The following is a 16,832-nucleotide window of genomic DNA, read 5'->3' as shown; positions in this document are numbered from 1 at the left end:
CCCGGGGGCATCTGATTCTCATTATGTACACATAGTAAAAAACAGAAAATAAAACAAATGTTTTTGAATGGGAGAAAGCTACAGGGCTTAGATATTTGACTTGAAAGTTGTTTTTGGTGGACCTGTATCAAGATTGGGTTTTGAAATTGAAGCCCTTGGGTCCAAAATTTTGCTTGCCCAAGGGGACAGTGACCTACTTTCTTGTCCTTTGATGTACAGCAATGAAATTTTTTGACCATGTGCACAGTTTTAGTTGTAAAATTGAACTTTGATATCAGGTGACCTAGATTTTGATGATGTGACCTACTTTCTTGTCCTTTGATGTACAGCTATGAAATTTGACCATGTGCACAGATAAGATGTAAAGTGAACTTTGATTTCAAGCTGACCTAGATTTTGACAAAGTGTCTTACTGTGTTGTCCCATTGATGTCGTCATGAAATTTAAGGCTGTGACCAATGAAATATGACCTTCACCACCAAATTTACTACACTCGAAGTGCATTGATATATTCCTACTCTGATCTTTTATTGAGTTAACAACAGATTTAACCACTAATATGATAATAAGAATTAAATTATTTATAAGGTCAGGGATCTATGCATTATGACAATCTTCAAAATTGTATAGAAACAAAACAAAATCTGTTCCTACACTACTATTTAGTATTGTATTAATGCGGTGGCATAGCATTTTTCTCAAATGCAATCTTGTTTAAAATCTTAAACACTTGCTAAATTGTTAAGATTTTAAAGTAAACTACTTAACTTGTATAAAAATCTTTATACAAGGAAATTGTTTTGAAAGCTCTGAATTGTAATTCTGGGAAACTTACCCACAGCTAATTGAAAATATTGAAGGTTCCTATTGTTAATGAAAGTAAACTTCCCCAAACAACCTAAATGATTTCCTTACAACACAAACTTAATTTCTGTTTTAATTGAGAGTATAATGGGTACTGGACCATGTCAGTTATCTCTTTCTAAACACTCCACAAAGCCAGCATCAGTTTAAGCACTGCAAGCCACTAGGATAAAGCAAGGCCAGCACCAGTTTAAAGCACTGCCAGCCACTAGGATAAAGCAAGGCCAGCACCAGTTTAAAGCACTGCCCGCCACTAGGATAAAGCAAGACCAGCACCAGTTTAAAGCACTGCCAGTCATCAGTTTAAAGCAATGCCAGAATCAGTTTAAAGCACTGCTAGCCACAAGGGTAAAGCAAGGCTGCCATCAGTTTAAAGCACTGCCACTCACTAGAATAAAGCAAGGCCAGCAGCATTTTAAAGCAATGTCACTCATCAGGGTAAAGCAAGGCCAGCACCAGTTTAAAGCACTGCAAGCCACTAGGATAAAGCAAGGCCAGCACCAGTTAGAAGCACTGCCATTCACCAGGATAAAGCAAGGCCAGCATCAGTTTAAAGCACTGAAGCCACTAGGATAAAGCAAGGCCAGCTCCAGTTTAAAGCACTGCTATTCACCAGGATAAAGTAAGGACATCCAAAAGTTTAAAGTACTGCTATTGACAAGGATAAATCAAGGTCATTCACCAGCTTAAAACACTGTGAGTCACCAAGATAAAGTAAGGCAAGCCACCAGATTTAAGCACTGCTAGCCACCAGGATAAAGCACTGCTAGCCACCAGGATAAAGCACTGCTAGCATCCAGGATAAAGCACTGCTAGCCACAAGGATAAAGCACTGCTAGCATCCAGGATAAAGCACTGCTAGCCACCAGGATAAAGCACTGCTGGCCACCAGGATAAAGCACTGCTAGCATCCAGGATAAAGCACTGCTAGCATCCAGGCTTAAGTAAGGCCAATACCAGTTTAAAGGACTGCTAGCCACTAGGATAAAGCAAGGCGAGGCACCGGTTTAAAGCATTGCTAGCCACCAGGAAAAAGCACTGCTAACCACCAGGGTAAAGCACAGCAAGCACCAGTTTAAAGGACTGCTAGCCACCAGGATAAAGCAAGGACAGCCACAATTTTAATGGACTGCTAGACACCAGGATAAAACTAGGACAGCCACTAGTTTAATGGACTGCTAACCATCAGAATAAAAGCAAGGACAGTCACAAGTTTAATGGACAGCTAGACACCAGGATAAAGCAAGGACAGCTACAAGTTTAATGGACAGCTAGCCACCAGGATAAAGCAAGGACAGTTACAAGTTTAATGGACTGCTAGCCACCAGGATAAAGCAAGAACAGCTACAAAGTTAATGGACAGCTAGCCACCAGGATAAAGCAAGGACAGCTACAAGTTTAATGGACTGCAAAGCAAGGACAGCCACAAGTTTAATGGACAGCTAGCCACCAGGACAAAGCATGGACAGCCACAAGTTTAATGGACAGCTAGCCACCAGGATAAAGCAAGGACAGCTACAAGTTTAATGGACTGCTAGCCACCAGGATAAAGCAAGGACAGCCACAAGTTTAATGGACAGCTAGCCACCAGGATAAACCAAGGACAGCCACAAGTTTAATGGACAGCTAGCCACCAGGATAAAGCAAGGACAGCCACAAGTTTAATGGAATGCTAGCAATCAGGATAAAGCAAGGACAGCCACAAGTTTAATGGACAGCTAGCCACCAGGATAAAGCCAAGGACAGCTACAAGTGTAATGGACTGCTAGCCACCAGGATAAAGCAAGGACAGCCACAAGTTTAATGGACAGCTAGCCACCAGGATAAACCAAGGACAGCTACAAGTGTAATGGACTGCTAGCCACCAGGATAAAGCAAGGACAGCTACAAGTTTAATGGACTGCTAGCCACCAGGACAAAGCAAGGACAGCTACAAGTTTAATGGACTGCTAGCCACCAGGATAAAGCAAGGACAGCTACAAGGTTAATGGACTGCTAGCCACTGGGATAAAGCACTGCCAGCCATCAAGATAAAGCAATTTAAGCAAAGTCAGCACCAGTTTAAAGGACTGGTAGCCACTAGGATAATGCAAGGACAGCCACTTGTTTAAAGCACTGCTAGCCACAAGGATAAAGCAAGTTCAGCCACCAGTTTAAAGAACTGCCAGCCTCCTGATTTAAAAACTGCCAGCCACCAAGATAAAGCAAGGCCAGCCACCAGTTAAAAGCACTGCCATCTACAAGGATAAAGCAAGACGGGCACTAGTTTAAAACACTGCCAGTCACCAGGATAAAGCAAACTGGCACTTGTTTAAAACACTGCCATCCACCAGGATAAAGCAATGCCAGTCTTAATTGTTAGGCCATGCCAGCCACCACAATAAGGCAAACAACAATGTCAACCACCACTAAAAGGCCATGCCAGCCACAAGTAGTTTAAGGCTAAGCCGCTATATGCCAGTCACTGGTATAAGGCTTTGTCAGCCACCAGTATGAGGCCCTGCCAAACCCATTACAAAGCCATGTCAGCCACAAGCATTATAAAGGTCATGAAAACCACCAGTATTAAGGTCATGCAAGCCATTAGTATGAGGTCATTCAAAACCCTTTACAAAGCCATGCCAGCCACAAACATAAGATCATGCAAGCCACCAGTATAAAGTCATGCCAACAACCACTATTATGTCATACCAGCCTCCAATATATGGTCATGCCAAGTCCATAACAAAGCCGTGCCAGCCACCAGTATAAGGCTATGCCAACCACTTCTATAAAGCCATTGCAGCTACCATTATAAAACCATGCCAGCCACCAGTATAAGGCCATGCCAATCAATACTTTTAGGCCATGGAAACTAGCAGTAAAAGATAATGCCAACCACTACTATAAGGCCATGCAAGCCACCAGTATAAGGCCTTGTCAGTCACCAGTATAAGGCCATGCTGGCCACTACTGTAAGCCACCAATATTAGGCTATGCAAGCCAGCAGTATAAGGTCATGCCAGCCAGTGGTATAAGGCCATAACAGCCACCAGTATAAGGCCATGCCAGCCACCAGTATAAGGCCATGCCAATCACCAGTATAAGGCCTTGCCAATCACTACTATTAGGCCATGCAAACCAGCAAAATATGGCCATGTCAGCCACTATTATAAGGCCATGCCAGCCACTACTATTAGGCCATGCAAGCTACTACTATAAGGCCAGGCCAGCCAGCAGTATTATGCCATGAAAGCCACCAGTTTTAGGCCATGCCAATCACTACTATTAGGCCATGCAAACCAGCAGTATAAGGCCATACCAACCACTACTATAAGGCCATGCCAGTCACTACTATAAGGCCATGCCCGCCACCAGTATAAGTCCTTGTCAGCCACAAACATACGGCCATGCAAGCCACCAGTATAACTCTATGCAAATCACTAATATTAGGCCATGCAAGCCACCAGTACAAGGCCATGTCAGCCACTACTATAAGGCCATGCCAGCCACCAGGATGAGGCCATGCCAGCCACCAGGATAAGGCCATGTCAGCCACTAGTATAAGGCCATGCCAGCCACCAGGATAAGGCCATGTCAGCCACTAGGATAAGGCCATAACAGCCATCAGTATAGGGCAATGCCAATTTAGCCACCAGGATAAGGCCATGTCAGCCACTACCCTACTGAAAAAAATGAGTGGGATAAGAGTGGGATCCCAGTGGGATTTCAATTAGGATCCCACTGGGACCCACCAGGAAAATTGGTCAGGATCCCACCCCATCCCAGTGGGTCCCATTGGGATCCCAATTGAAATCCCACCCTTATCCCAGTGGGATCCTGACCAAATTTCCCAGTGGGATCCAGGTGGGATCTATAGGGTTTTCTATAGGGTAGTATAAGGCTATGTCAGCCGCCAGTATAAGGCCATGTCAGCCCCCAGTATAAGGCCATGCCAGCCACCAGTACGGGGCCATGCATGCTTCAACCTTGTGTTGATATGGCAGGAAAAAAGAAAATATTTTAACATTTTTCTTTTTAAGTAGATATGGCTACATGTAGTAATTATAGAAAAGGACAATAGGTGTGTGGCAAATATAAAAAAAAACTTAATGTAAACATATATTTTTACTTTAATTGGAAGTGTATGAAAATTGTATAAAACTCAAATCATGCTCTTAGGAATTAATTGCTTTAAAACTATGTCACCAAAATATCTGAGCAGTCAACCATGATAAGGAAATTTAATACTCGTTTAAGACATTTTTTACAAAAAATTTATTTAAATATAATAAAGTGTTAATAGGACATAATCTATTTCATAATTGTAACAAATGACATAATGATAGCTAAACAACTGCAGTTTGGGGTTTATACTGTAAACTTAAAGTACAGGTTACTACTCAACATTTAAACAGAAACTGTTATTAATGATGTTACAAAGATGTTTGTACATTTCACCTTCAATTCTTTGATATATTTAAAGGGTTTGTTTACGTCTTCCTGTTTCCAAATAAAGTTTGTAGTTGATAGAAAGTAGTTCTGTTGATTATACAATGTAGAAAGTAGTTCTGTAAATGAAAGAAAGTAGTTCTATAGATGATATAATATCAATGGTGTTTCTTGTCAAATGCATAATCAAATTGCAAGATTAGCTGTAACAGTTACTTTATAAAATAACTTAAAATGTTTACTAGGAAATATCATAGGCCAAGGCATTATTGGCAGGTATGTAGTTTTTTCATTATGTGCATTTTTTTTAAAACTGTTAACATCTGATTAAATTCATTTCAGCACATTTTTTTTTTCAATAAATTTGTATTTATCTTTGAAAACTGGAATTGATTGTCTCAATAAGGTATAAATACTATAAGGACCTGGGATGTCACATGCTATTTCCATCTGATGCCACTGTTTAAAAACATTATTATAATATAAGCTCTCAGTCATTAACTGAAATTAAGTTACAACAAAATATTAGGTACATGATCATTGCCAGTCGATTTTAGACTGGAAGATGAATAAAGTTAAATATTCTAAAAATTTTAAAAGCTTTTTTTTAAATTTCTTGTTGTAAATTACTGAATTTTAATTTGATTGTTCATAAACCATTGCTGTTATTTTGTACATGTTAATACCCAAACACAAATAGTATATAGATAATGGGGCTAAAACAGAAATCACTTTATAATACTTACGATGTTTCTTTATGTATCTTTTAAACTGCTTCAGGTGTTTATTTCAAACTTGTATAGTATAATTTTTATTAATTATACAGTATGAAAATAGTATGAAGGGGCACTAGATGACAGGGTACAGTGCCCCTTTATATAATTATGCAAATTTTATGTATTAAGGCTTTTTGACCTCAGTGAATTTTATTTAATATCTTTTAACATTTCGGAAAATGCCCTGATTGTTTTTCTTCAAAATCTTTGATACCAACAGATATTTATCTATATCAGTGATAAAAAGAGGGGAGGTCCCTCAGAAGCACTGGAAAACTGAAGCTTAAAATATATATGAAGGTGCACAAGATGAAGTTTTTTTATTCTGTTATTACATGTTAACATAGGTTATTTTATTTGAGAAAATCAATGTTTTGAAATAAAGTTTACTCGAGTATTTCTGTAAGGGTAAAGGTGGTGATATTCATGTATATCAATCACTGCCATAGGTAAGCTCAGCAGGCCAAATTTCTCATTTCTGTTTCACATGTCCCCTTTTACTAATAGGAAATGTCATGGAATTTTAATGTATTTAAATATCTCAGAAACAAGTTTCAGTATTAACTAGAAACTTGAGATGTTTATGAAGGGTCTTTCTGGATAGGGTTATGTTATTGAAAAGAAATGTACATGCTGTTTCTGGTTTATCTAGTAACATTTACATCCAAACATGTTGTGACATACTCTTACAACTGTAGCAAGTTATATAGGCAAAGTTTCACAACTCTTTCATTAAAATTAATTATTCCCCTTGTTGTCCAGAAAATAAGATTTAAAGGGACTCCACTGAGGTTATTTGACATGACAGGATTTGAATGATTTTTCGAGATTAATGTTCCATTTGATGCAGACCTTTACCAAAAACTTACATGCAAAAATTCAGATCATTCACTCTCTCCGTTTTTCCAAAATAATTATTTTCATTGTGAAAAAGGACAAAAAAATGAAAAGTGTTGCAATGCTATTCACTCAAATCCTGTTAAGAACAGCACAAAATACAATTTTCAATTTATTTCTTAATAAATATTTCTTAATTATCTTTTGCACATATTTCTGTTTTAAGTGCCCCTGGAGCTGGTCTATATAAGAAATTAAAATTGAGTGTCAGTGGAGTTCCTTTAATATCTCTGACACCAGAACAGGTGTCACATGAAACCTAAATAATGTCATAAGCAAGCTCAGTGAGCCAAGTTTGACATCTAAATTTAATTTCCTGTTTTCGTTTGTTGCAAGATTTGACAATGTACTGAATGAAAATGATAAACAGCTGAAAAAACTGCTAGGGTCTGGAAACTGCTTGGAAACCAGTAACATAATCTTAAAACAATGTTGCAGCTGCTTGTCTATTGTGATAAATTATCCATTATATTAATATCAAAGATTCTCAAGATTTACAATTCTTTATGATTGAAAATGTTGAAATTTTTAATGAAGGGAATTTCAAGTTGAACATTTATAATTGAGCACCTTTAAGTCTCTATGATTTTAATTTTACAGGATGACTACAGACGAAATCCAAACCAAGATCAACAGTTACGCAGCCTGGCTGAGAACCATGGCAGACAAATGGAATATCTTAACTTAAGAAACAGGGATCTAGAAAAACAAAGAGAGGGTACATGGAATTTTAATTCATAAATATTTTCTTAATCTAAAAAATTATAATGTAAACAATAATATTTTTAAAAAGAAACTGAGTTTATCAGCATTTTTTGTTTTCATTAAAAATTAACGCTGATGAAAGTTTTATTTCTATTGAGTATTAGCACAGATTGAGGCTGTTTTTCACCATTTTCTGAATCTATTTTGATGAATTGTTGGATTTTACAGTTTCATGTGTCAGTGAACATTTTTCAAATATTGTCAGTTTTTTTTCTCAACAATTTTAAGTCTTTAGCTGTTAATTTTTTTGCAGTATCTGTCTTTCTATCTGTCCGTCCTTCTGTTCAAACTATGTGTCCAGTCCATCAGTTTGTTATTTTCAGATCGATTGCAAAATAATTTTGTATACATTTGTTGAACATTGAGCACAAGATCTAAGTCTGCAGCTCAAAGATTAAGATCACAGTCACACTTTAACCACAAAGGAAATTTTTCAGAAAAATGCATTGACATTTCTGTTCTGTCAACAATTCTGTCATTCCTGGCTGGATTTAAAAATATCTTTTCATAAATGTGCTGAATATAATAAATATGATGATGTGTCACATGCAATGATTCAGGTCCCTAGTTCAGAGGTCAATGTCTCAGTTTTTAGATCCAAAGTTATATGACTTTTTATAAAAGTGCTCTAATTTTTGAGTCCGGTCACCACAATTCTGTCAATTCTGTAACTGTTTTAGATCACCATAGTAGTATATTGGAATCAGGGGCTAAACAAGAATAAGACAGAAGGAATTAAAATACAAAATAGTATACTAAGCTGCTTTTTTATGTTTTTTGCAGACATAAGAAAACAATTGGAAAATCTAGGTCGTAAAACTGTTCCCCCACCACATGACAATACAGCAGAGTTATTGCGAGAATTAAGAGAACAGGAGATGAGAAACCAAAGAGCACTTGATGACCTCAGACGACAGTTACAGGATCTTCATGGAAACCAAAAAATTAATGTCATGTAAGTTTCATACATTATTGAAGTCTAAAGAAAAACAAATAAATGTATCTAAATCAGTTATGGTCTATTATTTCGTGGTGGGTCTTTTTGATTTTTCCCTTGAATTATTGTTACTCTGTTAGAATACCAGGTATATTAGAAACCTTAACTTTGTGTCATCAGGAATCTTTTTTGTTGAAACATGAAAAAGAGGTTTAATGCATAACAATAAGAACTGTATCTTAGCAATATTTTCAATTGTCTGTTGGGTAAATGCTGTTAAATTTTTATTAATTTTTTCGTGACACAAGGATACCCATTACTGTACCTTCTTTAACTAACTTTTATTCAAAAGTTTTCTTTATTCTTTGTTTAGGGTATACCCTGCTTTTAAAAAGCTGCTATTGAAATTTTGTTAAGATACTATAAAACATTAAATGCAAACTGAAAACATTAAATGCAAACTGCAGTTGAGCTTGTCACTTACTTATTGGTTTATCTCCTTTCTTTAGACAAATCTAAATAATATATATTGTATTTGGTCTTATGCATGATGTTAAAAGGAAAAATGCTTAAAACTTTCATTAGTTTATCTTTTATTTTCTCTTTATCTACAGATGTTTTAATAGAAATCTTATAATCTTAACCATTTTGTAATCAATTAAACATTTTTGTAAAGAAGATTATCTGTTCAGTACTATTTAACAAGGATGTTACATTTGGGCCGCGTCATGGTCGCAAATGCACTATGTTGGTTTTGTCATGACATGGCTCATTTATTCTTGGCCTAGGGACATAGAGCTTCTCTCCAGAAATATGAACAGGTCTGTGAACATGATAGATAAACTTGAACTAAATATTCAAGAACTTCTTAAAGTCTGTGACACTCTTGAAATTGAAAAAGACTCATTGAAAAAAGAAAAGAATTTAAGTTTTGAGGAAGCCAGACATACAAAAGAGTATCATGAAGATGCTGCAAATGGTAACAATATAGCTGAAGGTGTGTTAGCAAACAAACATAAAGAATGGAGAAAGATTAAAGGTCAAAGTTCAGGTCAAGGGTCAGATCATGAGAATGGAGATTATTCAAACAAAATGGTTTCTATAGAAGGGGGCATAAAAGATCAACCAAGTGAAATAAATGTGAAAGGATTGCTTGATAATCCTCTGATTGACAAGGAGAATATGATGAAAGTCAAAGTTATTAACATGCTGGAAGCAAATCAACATAAACAACCTGAAAGTCTTGCTAGTACATATCCTAGGTGGTTCAATTTACTTGACTGTTGTTAGTTGTTCCTTATCATTTTTTGCTTTACTTCATTAGTTTAACCTAGTTTATTTAGTTTTAAGCTGGACTATTCGAAGAATAGGGAGAGTATTGTATTGGTATCAGGGTCAGACTTTGGTGCAAATTGGTGTCATACTTCACTAACTTATTTGAGAGCATAGTAGGTCACTGTGCAAGATTTATAAGTTTAACTGGATTTTTACAGTATTATGGCCCTTTTTTAACTGAGAACATTCTGCATTTTCCAGGCTCTTGTTTTACTATCAAGCTGACTGAGAATAGTCTAGCACACTGTCCATTACTGACAACTCTTATTACTTTTTTGGTTTTAATTTTGTTTGTGATTTTTTTATCTTTTTTTATTGATTTCTTGATATTTTTCTTTCTTTTTCACATTGACATACTTAATACTTATATAATAGTACATTGTATGAGAATGCCAGTCTTTGTTTCTCAACTTTGATTTTCTTGAAACATTTTGGCTCAACAGGAGGTATGCAGCTTTAAAGATAAAAAAGAAAATCACACATATTCTTTATTAGTTTCAATTTTAATAGTCTTAAGCAGAAATAATAATATTGTAAATAATATAATTATGAAAAAATATTATTTGATATCCATTACAATTTTGGCCAAACAAAACATACATGTATATGTTCCAAACAATCATATTTTGTTTTGAACAATGGAATCTTGTGTAGAAAATAATATGAGCCGCGTCACGACAAAACCCAAGGTGATGCGTTTGCGACCAGCATGGATCCAGACCAGCCTGCGCATCCGCGCAGTCTGATCAGGATTCATGCTGTTCGCTTACAAACCCTATTACAAGTAGAGAAACTGATAGTGAACAGCATGGATCCTGATCAGACTGCGTGGATGCACATTACGTTGGTTTTGTCGTGACGCGGCTTAATTATACATTGTATCTGATATACATTATTTTCCATGCATTAGAAATGGTTTTACACTTTCAGTACTAAAATACCTTTTAAACAAAGCAACAACAACAACAACAAAAATCAATTATCTGTTTTCTAGAGATATAATAAGAAAAACATAATGATGTTTAATGTAAACATATTACCAGTATAACAAACCATTTATGTTATACTATTGATATATTTGTGAAAATAACTTACATGTATGTAACGAAAAGTAATACAAATGCAGTTCTGCTAAAGAAAGCAATGATATTTTTCTGTAACTTTGAAGAAAAGCACAATAATATAAGTACATGTATTTTAGTTTCTTGTTAGCAGATATCAATAATTTATTGCTTGTTAGCTTACATTAATAATTTGATTGTTGCTCATGTTTACAGTGAAATAGAGAAGCCTGTGTACCAGCAACCACCTCCGCCACCCCCACCACAACCAGAACCACCAAAGAGATCACTTGTATTTCCAGTTTATTACGGAAAATCTCTGGTAGCAGAAATCAGGTAAAATCCTTTTCAAGATTTGATACTGACTGAAAATGAATGTTGAAAATAGTGCACAACTGATAACCTGGCTTGCCATAGGTCAGGCATTTTCTGTCACTTGATTCTTACTGAGTATCAGTTACACAAACAAATTAAAAACTTTGATTATATTGTAGTGTAATGAAGTTTCTATCTGGGCAGATACCTGTCTGAGTTATTGTCCAGGTAAAGTTTGTGTATAACTTGAGTATACTGCTGTTAATTCTGAAGTGTAAGCAATATTGGGGAAACTGTTCCATTATTAAACAACCTCTTATCATTGAGGAACTAAAGTTTCGTAAGAAATGAGTGCTTCAGTTCTCCTAGACAAACATCACAGGCTGACGAAGGCAAGCAATATCTGTTATGTGTTATTTATCATTTTTGATAACAATCTACATATATGGATGCTAGCAGCATTGTTTCTCCGTCTCTGAATCAAGGATAATATATAGTTATGTAAAGCCTCTGTAGGCTGATCTTCTTCCTCCTTACACTGTCCTAGAAGATTGAGCGCTGTCTCTCGATGTCCAAGGTTTGACTCCTTCCTAATGGTGTCTTCAAGATTAGAAAGTGCTCTTTGTTTGTCTTCAACTTTTCCTAGTTTTTTGTAGGTCTTATACTGTAGGAAGTAAAGGAAAGGGAGAGAATCTACCACAGCAGAATCCATCCAGTGGTCTTCTTTTTGCCTGCTACTCATGTCTTCTTTAGTTGATCTAAACATTTCATACTTTATTTCATTTGGAGCACAGTTTATTTCATTTTTAAAAAATCTGACACATAATGCAACGATAGTCTGTATAGCTTCTACACCATGTCTAAATGATACATCATCAAATTTGGTTCTTGGTGGTTTACACACAAAGCTATAACAAGAACAGATCCCCTGAACAGAATCTAAGTCATAATCCTTCTCAGTACCTAAGAGAATACTTTCTGCATTGTTATAATCTCCTGTACAGTAAAACACAGATGCCAGCTTTAGTTTACTAGATGCAACATCTGTGTTTAGACTTGCTGAGATCCAACCTAGTGCATTCTGTGATACAGCTCTTTGTTCTTGAATGCTTAATGATGCCAAAGCAGATCCAAGAAATTCAGAGAACTTGGCTGCAAGAAGGCCACAAGCTTTTTTTTCAAGTGCTTGATTGTGGTCATTAACTAATGATGAGATGTACTTTGACAAGATTTGGATGATTTCTTTACACGACCTGTTTCTCTGTGCTATGAGGAAAGGCCATGTGCTGACATCAATGAATCTTGCAGTTGTTGTTGTTAAGTATCCTGAAATGATCTCATTCAATGTTGGTATGTAATCCATAGGAAGAATCTTCATCTTTATCTGCAACTTTACACCAAAACCATCACATTCTATTTTTAGCAATTCTTTTCCATTACTCTTGATGATAGATTTTAAATTCTTCAGTAAGTTAGGTTTGATTTCAGCCAAAATTTTTCCTTTCATTAAATTGTTTACTGGTGAAATGAAATGTGGACATTTTTCACTTTGAATACAAGTGTACAGTACAAATAAACATTTAGTGAGACAAATCAGTAAGTTTCTTTCATTCCAAACATCAGAGTGCACATTTTCAGTATTTGCAATACAATGAAACAGGATAGTTTTACACATGTAGCTTGAAATTATGTCTCCAAATTGAGGTTTGATGAAGGTGTTCAGTATAAACTTCATCAAAACATAGCATCTAATCTGTGTGATATTGAGATTGAACATTAAGCACCTTTCTGCAAGAGATGTTGATATTCTCCACTCTAGTGCTTCAGTCTCACTATCCTTCCTTCCAACACCAACAACAAAACAAATAGTTCTGCTACAATAATTCCTCATGTCATGTGTTGGCCATCGACCTTCCTTGTTCAGCCACTGTCTTGCCTGACTAGGCCATGTTTTTAGGGGGAAAGCGTGGACAACATCCTTCTCAAGAAATCCTTTCATATGTACTGAATACGCAGGACCATGTCTGTTGCCAGAAAGACCATGCAAGCTTTTTGCCAATCTATACAATAAGTTATTCTTCATCAATACTTTGCCTGTTTTACCCATTTTTACAAAGTGTTCATTAGGAACATTACTGCATGGCACTGGTGCATTATCTTCAAAACATTGTAGCTTACAGTAACCTTGTTCTTCCTCTTCATCCTGTATCATTAACAGGTTGTGTACACCAGGTTGCCAGTCCTTCAAGTCTTCAATCACGTGAAAGTCATTCATACAGATAAGTTGATCAACATCAGAATTGATCCCTCGAGTTGTTGTTCCCTCAGACTGGCTGCCCAGGAAGTAAACATATGTATTATTTCCAAACAGTTGTCTTGACTTTGTATCCATACACTCATTCAGTAACCATGCTTGCCTTCTCTTTAACACGATTCTTTCATTTACTCCTATGTCTGAAAGAACCTGTGACATCATCAGTGAAAACTCCTCTGTGTGGCTTTCTTTTTTAAACATCCTGAAATAGATAAAACAAAAAGTTAAATGTTAGGGTCAAAAAAGGAAATAAGTGTATCCCTGCTAATTTAAACCCTTTCCATCCAAATCCTTTTTAAATACTTTGGCAATAATTGCTTTTCTTGTTTGTATTTTAAACATACATGCCATATTTCAAGCCACCCAGATAGGGGGATTTGGCTTTAAAAAGCAGGGGATGCCAAACTATGCAAAAATAAAATTATATTTCCCCCATTTAATTATCAAAATGAGCACTTTATATTTCTCTATCCAGTCAGTATATATTTTGAAATTGTTTGAATAAATTTTGTCCAGAAGTCCATTTGAGTGGTACTGGCATGCAAGCAGTTCCCATATATAAGCAGTACCCATATTAATAGTTTAAAAGCTTGATTTTTACTTGCATTGTTTAAAATTGATTATTAAATCATGCAGACATGTGAACAAGATAAAAATCTAAGTGTCAGTTCAGCAGTAGGTAAAAAAGATTTCATTTTAAATCATGTTCACCACTATTTCATGAAATTTTAGTAAATGATGCAAAATTATATTTAGAAGTTTATGGTAAACTCTGAAATGAGTATATAATTGATTTGAAGGAAAAAAATGATGGATAAAGCAATTTGAACTGCATGGTAACAACGAAACTTCATAAGAATTGTGTTTGCTGTAACTTTGGTTTGACAAAATAGTTGTGCAAGCAACATATACTGAATAGTGGAGCATGTTAATACATATACCTGGTTTTCAGTCCTTTCCAACAAAAATAGTAATAAATACCAATATGGCATTTTATTTCCATTTTGTTGGATACAATGCAGTTCTGATTCCCAGCCCTGATGATTGTGTCAGAAAAAAATAAATACCAAATAAACTATATGTATCATACTAGCAGTGGCTATACCTGTTACATTTTCTGATTCTTTAATAGTGTGAAACCATATGTTTTAATATTTTAATAGACAGAAACTTCAAGGCAATTCACTTTTCAAAAAAGAAGGATTGAATATAACACAAATTTTCACACAAAAATAATATAATGAAAATTACTATACTTGGACCAATCTCTGCTCCCTGAGGATCACATAAAGACATATGATATAGGCAAGGTGATTGTATAATCTTTTTTAAATTCCAACATTTCTTTTGGTACAGATGATTTCAATTTAAACTAACATCCCTGTTGTTTACATTATTATCCATAGATCACCAGTATATAAAATAAAAGATTGTATGTTCCATAGCATCCTTATTGCACTGCTAATTTTTTTGTACTATTAAATCTATAATTTGTGAACGCCTCCGATCATTTTTAAATTTCCTACTTTTGATTTATCATTTTTAATTTTCCTGCTTTTGATTTAAAGAAGGAAGTATTTTAAATCTAGACTATATTAAGTTATGGAGAGCTTTCACACTCACTTTGGTTTCAGCATCTCTAGTTATCGTGCCTCTACTTAATAAGTGGGAATATACTGTGATTGGGTCGGTCTGTATGTCTGTTTAATGTTTTAATTAAGTAGACAACACTGGCCTACAGTTTTAACATTGGGGTGGAGGTGACTCACAACTTGTAGATGACCCCTTAAGATTTTGAGGTTAAAAGGGCAAAGGTCATGGTCACCTTACCGTTGAACACTAAAAGTTGGTCCAACCAATAAGTAGAGAACAATTTGGTGTTCAGTCCTAAGATTTGGTATGGAACTTATTTAGTCATGACAAGTAGATGACCCCTACTAATTTTTAGATTAAAATGAATGTCAAAGATCAAGGTCGTCATGGCCTTGACCACAAAAAGCTTGTCCAACAAAAAGCTTGTCCGATCTACAACTAGATAATGCTATAGCCCTAATATTAAGTGTCAACATGACCAGTAGATGACCGGTTTAGATTTTGTGCTAAAGGCCAAGGTCATCATTATGTAAATTAAAAAACAACAAGAACAAATTATTATTTTTACCTCCGTTAATAATGGCTCAAACTAAAACATTTATTTTTTGTGTGTATTCTTTCAGTGCAATTAGGCAAGCCTATTTACAGAATGGAGGTAATGATCCAGATGTCTTGGCACAGATGTCACAAATGCAAGCTGAGGCCCAGGCCATAGAAGACCAAATGAACCAAAAACCAGAACATAAATCACCACGTGGTAAGTAACCCACTTATTACTGCTAAATGCTCAGATGCCTTCTGTTAAGCATGTCCAAGCAAAAGAAGTTAAGTATGTATAAGCCATAGAAGTAAATATATTTTACGGTAAAAACTCTTGATATGACAGGAAAAAAAGAAAATGTTTTAACTTAATGCTAGCTGGATAGTCTTTAAAGCTATAATAGCTGAATATTGCATCTCAAACGTTAGCTCTTTTAGTTTTCTGAAAATTCTTAAGTTTGGTTCCTTGTTTTTGTGCTGTGAGGAAAAAGTGATTTAAAGTCATTTACTTCAATTACTCAGCCATAAAATAAACAAATAGCTCATTAATTTGATGTTTGAAGTAATTTTGGTATTTTTTGTTACTTTAAGAAAAACCAAGAGATAATGATGCAACATTTAGGATGCTTGAGATGGAAAATGACAGATTAAACCAACAGTTACGTCTGCTACAAGAACAAAATCTGCTTGCACAGAATAGGAACAAATCAGATAAAGAAGGTAAAGAAGTGCACTTGTATATTTCTGTTCCAAAATCGGTTTTTGATAAAAGACATCATAAAAAACGTAAGATAAGAAAAAACAGTGTACCAAAACAAATTATAAGTGAACAGCATACAGTTGATATAATACAGCCAGTTCAGGCTATACAGCCTTACAGTTATGCTCCCCAACAGCCTTATTTTACAGTTTACAATTTTCCACAAGAACAGCCAACTTTGTACAGCTTTCCTCAGCCCCAACAGCCCCAACAACATATAACCGATACATACCAATCTATTCAG

The 16,832-nt window shown here is 35.5% G+C and overlaps 2 protein-coding genes across 12 annotated transcripts in view; one reads left to right on the top strand and one right to left on the bottom strand.

Annotated features, from left to right (window-relative positions):
• The window catches only part of LOC132719870 (uncharacterized), a 90,084-nt gene that overhangs the window by 33,090 nt on the left and 40,162 nt on the right, over positions 1 to 16,832 (top strand). For 9 of the 11 annotated variants that reach the window (XM_060703807.1, XM_060703810.1, XM_060703809.1 and 6 more), the window contains 5 exons: positions 7,569 to 7,686; positions 8,517 to 8,688; positions 11,283 to 11,402; positions 15,912 to 16,045; positions 16,420 to 16,548. In XM_060703807.1, coding sequence (XP_060559790.1) covers positions 7,569 to 7,686; positions 8,517 to 8,688; positions 11,283 to 11,402; positions 15,912 to 16,045; positions 16,420 to 16,548 — 673 coding nt within the window. Of the gene's footprint in view, positions 1 to 5,440; positions 5,572 to 7,568; positions 7,687 to 8,516; positions 8,689 to 9,444; positions 9,933 to 11,282; positions 11,403 to 15,911; positions 16,046 to 16,419; positions 16,549 to 16,832 lie in introns of those variants that run through there. The other 2 variants (XM_060703816.1, XM_060703808.1) reach the window with 2 other exon arrangements.
• Positions 10,490 to 15,161, bottom strand: LOC132719872 (uncharacterized). The gene is made up of 2 exons (XM_060703817.1): positions 14,952 to 15,161; positions 10,490 to 13,897 (listed from the first exon to the last, which is right to left on the bottom strand). The coding sequence occupies exon 2, from the start codon at positions 13,894 to 13,896 to the stop codon at positions 11,788 to 11,790; it is 2,109 nt and encodes a 702-aa protein (XP_060559800.1). The 5' UTR covers position 13,897; positions 14,952 to 15,161; the 3' UTR covers positions 10,490 to 11,787.

This window comes from Ruditapes philippinarum, unplaced genomic scaffold, assembly GCF_026571515.1.
Source record: "Ruditapes philippinarum isolate M1 unplaced genomic scaffold, ASM2657151v2 ctg6058_1_1_1_1, whole genome shotgun sequence".
Lineage (NCBI taxonomy): Eukaryota > Metazoa > Mollusca > Bivalvia > Venerida > Veneridae > Ruditapes > Ruditapes philippinarum.
This window is presented reverse-complemented; position numbering and strand designations above follow the sequence as displayed.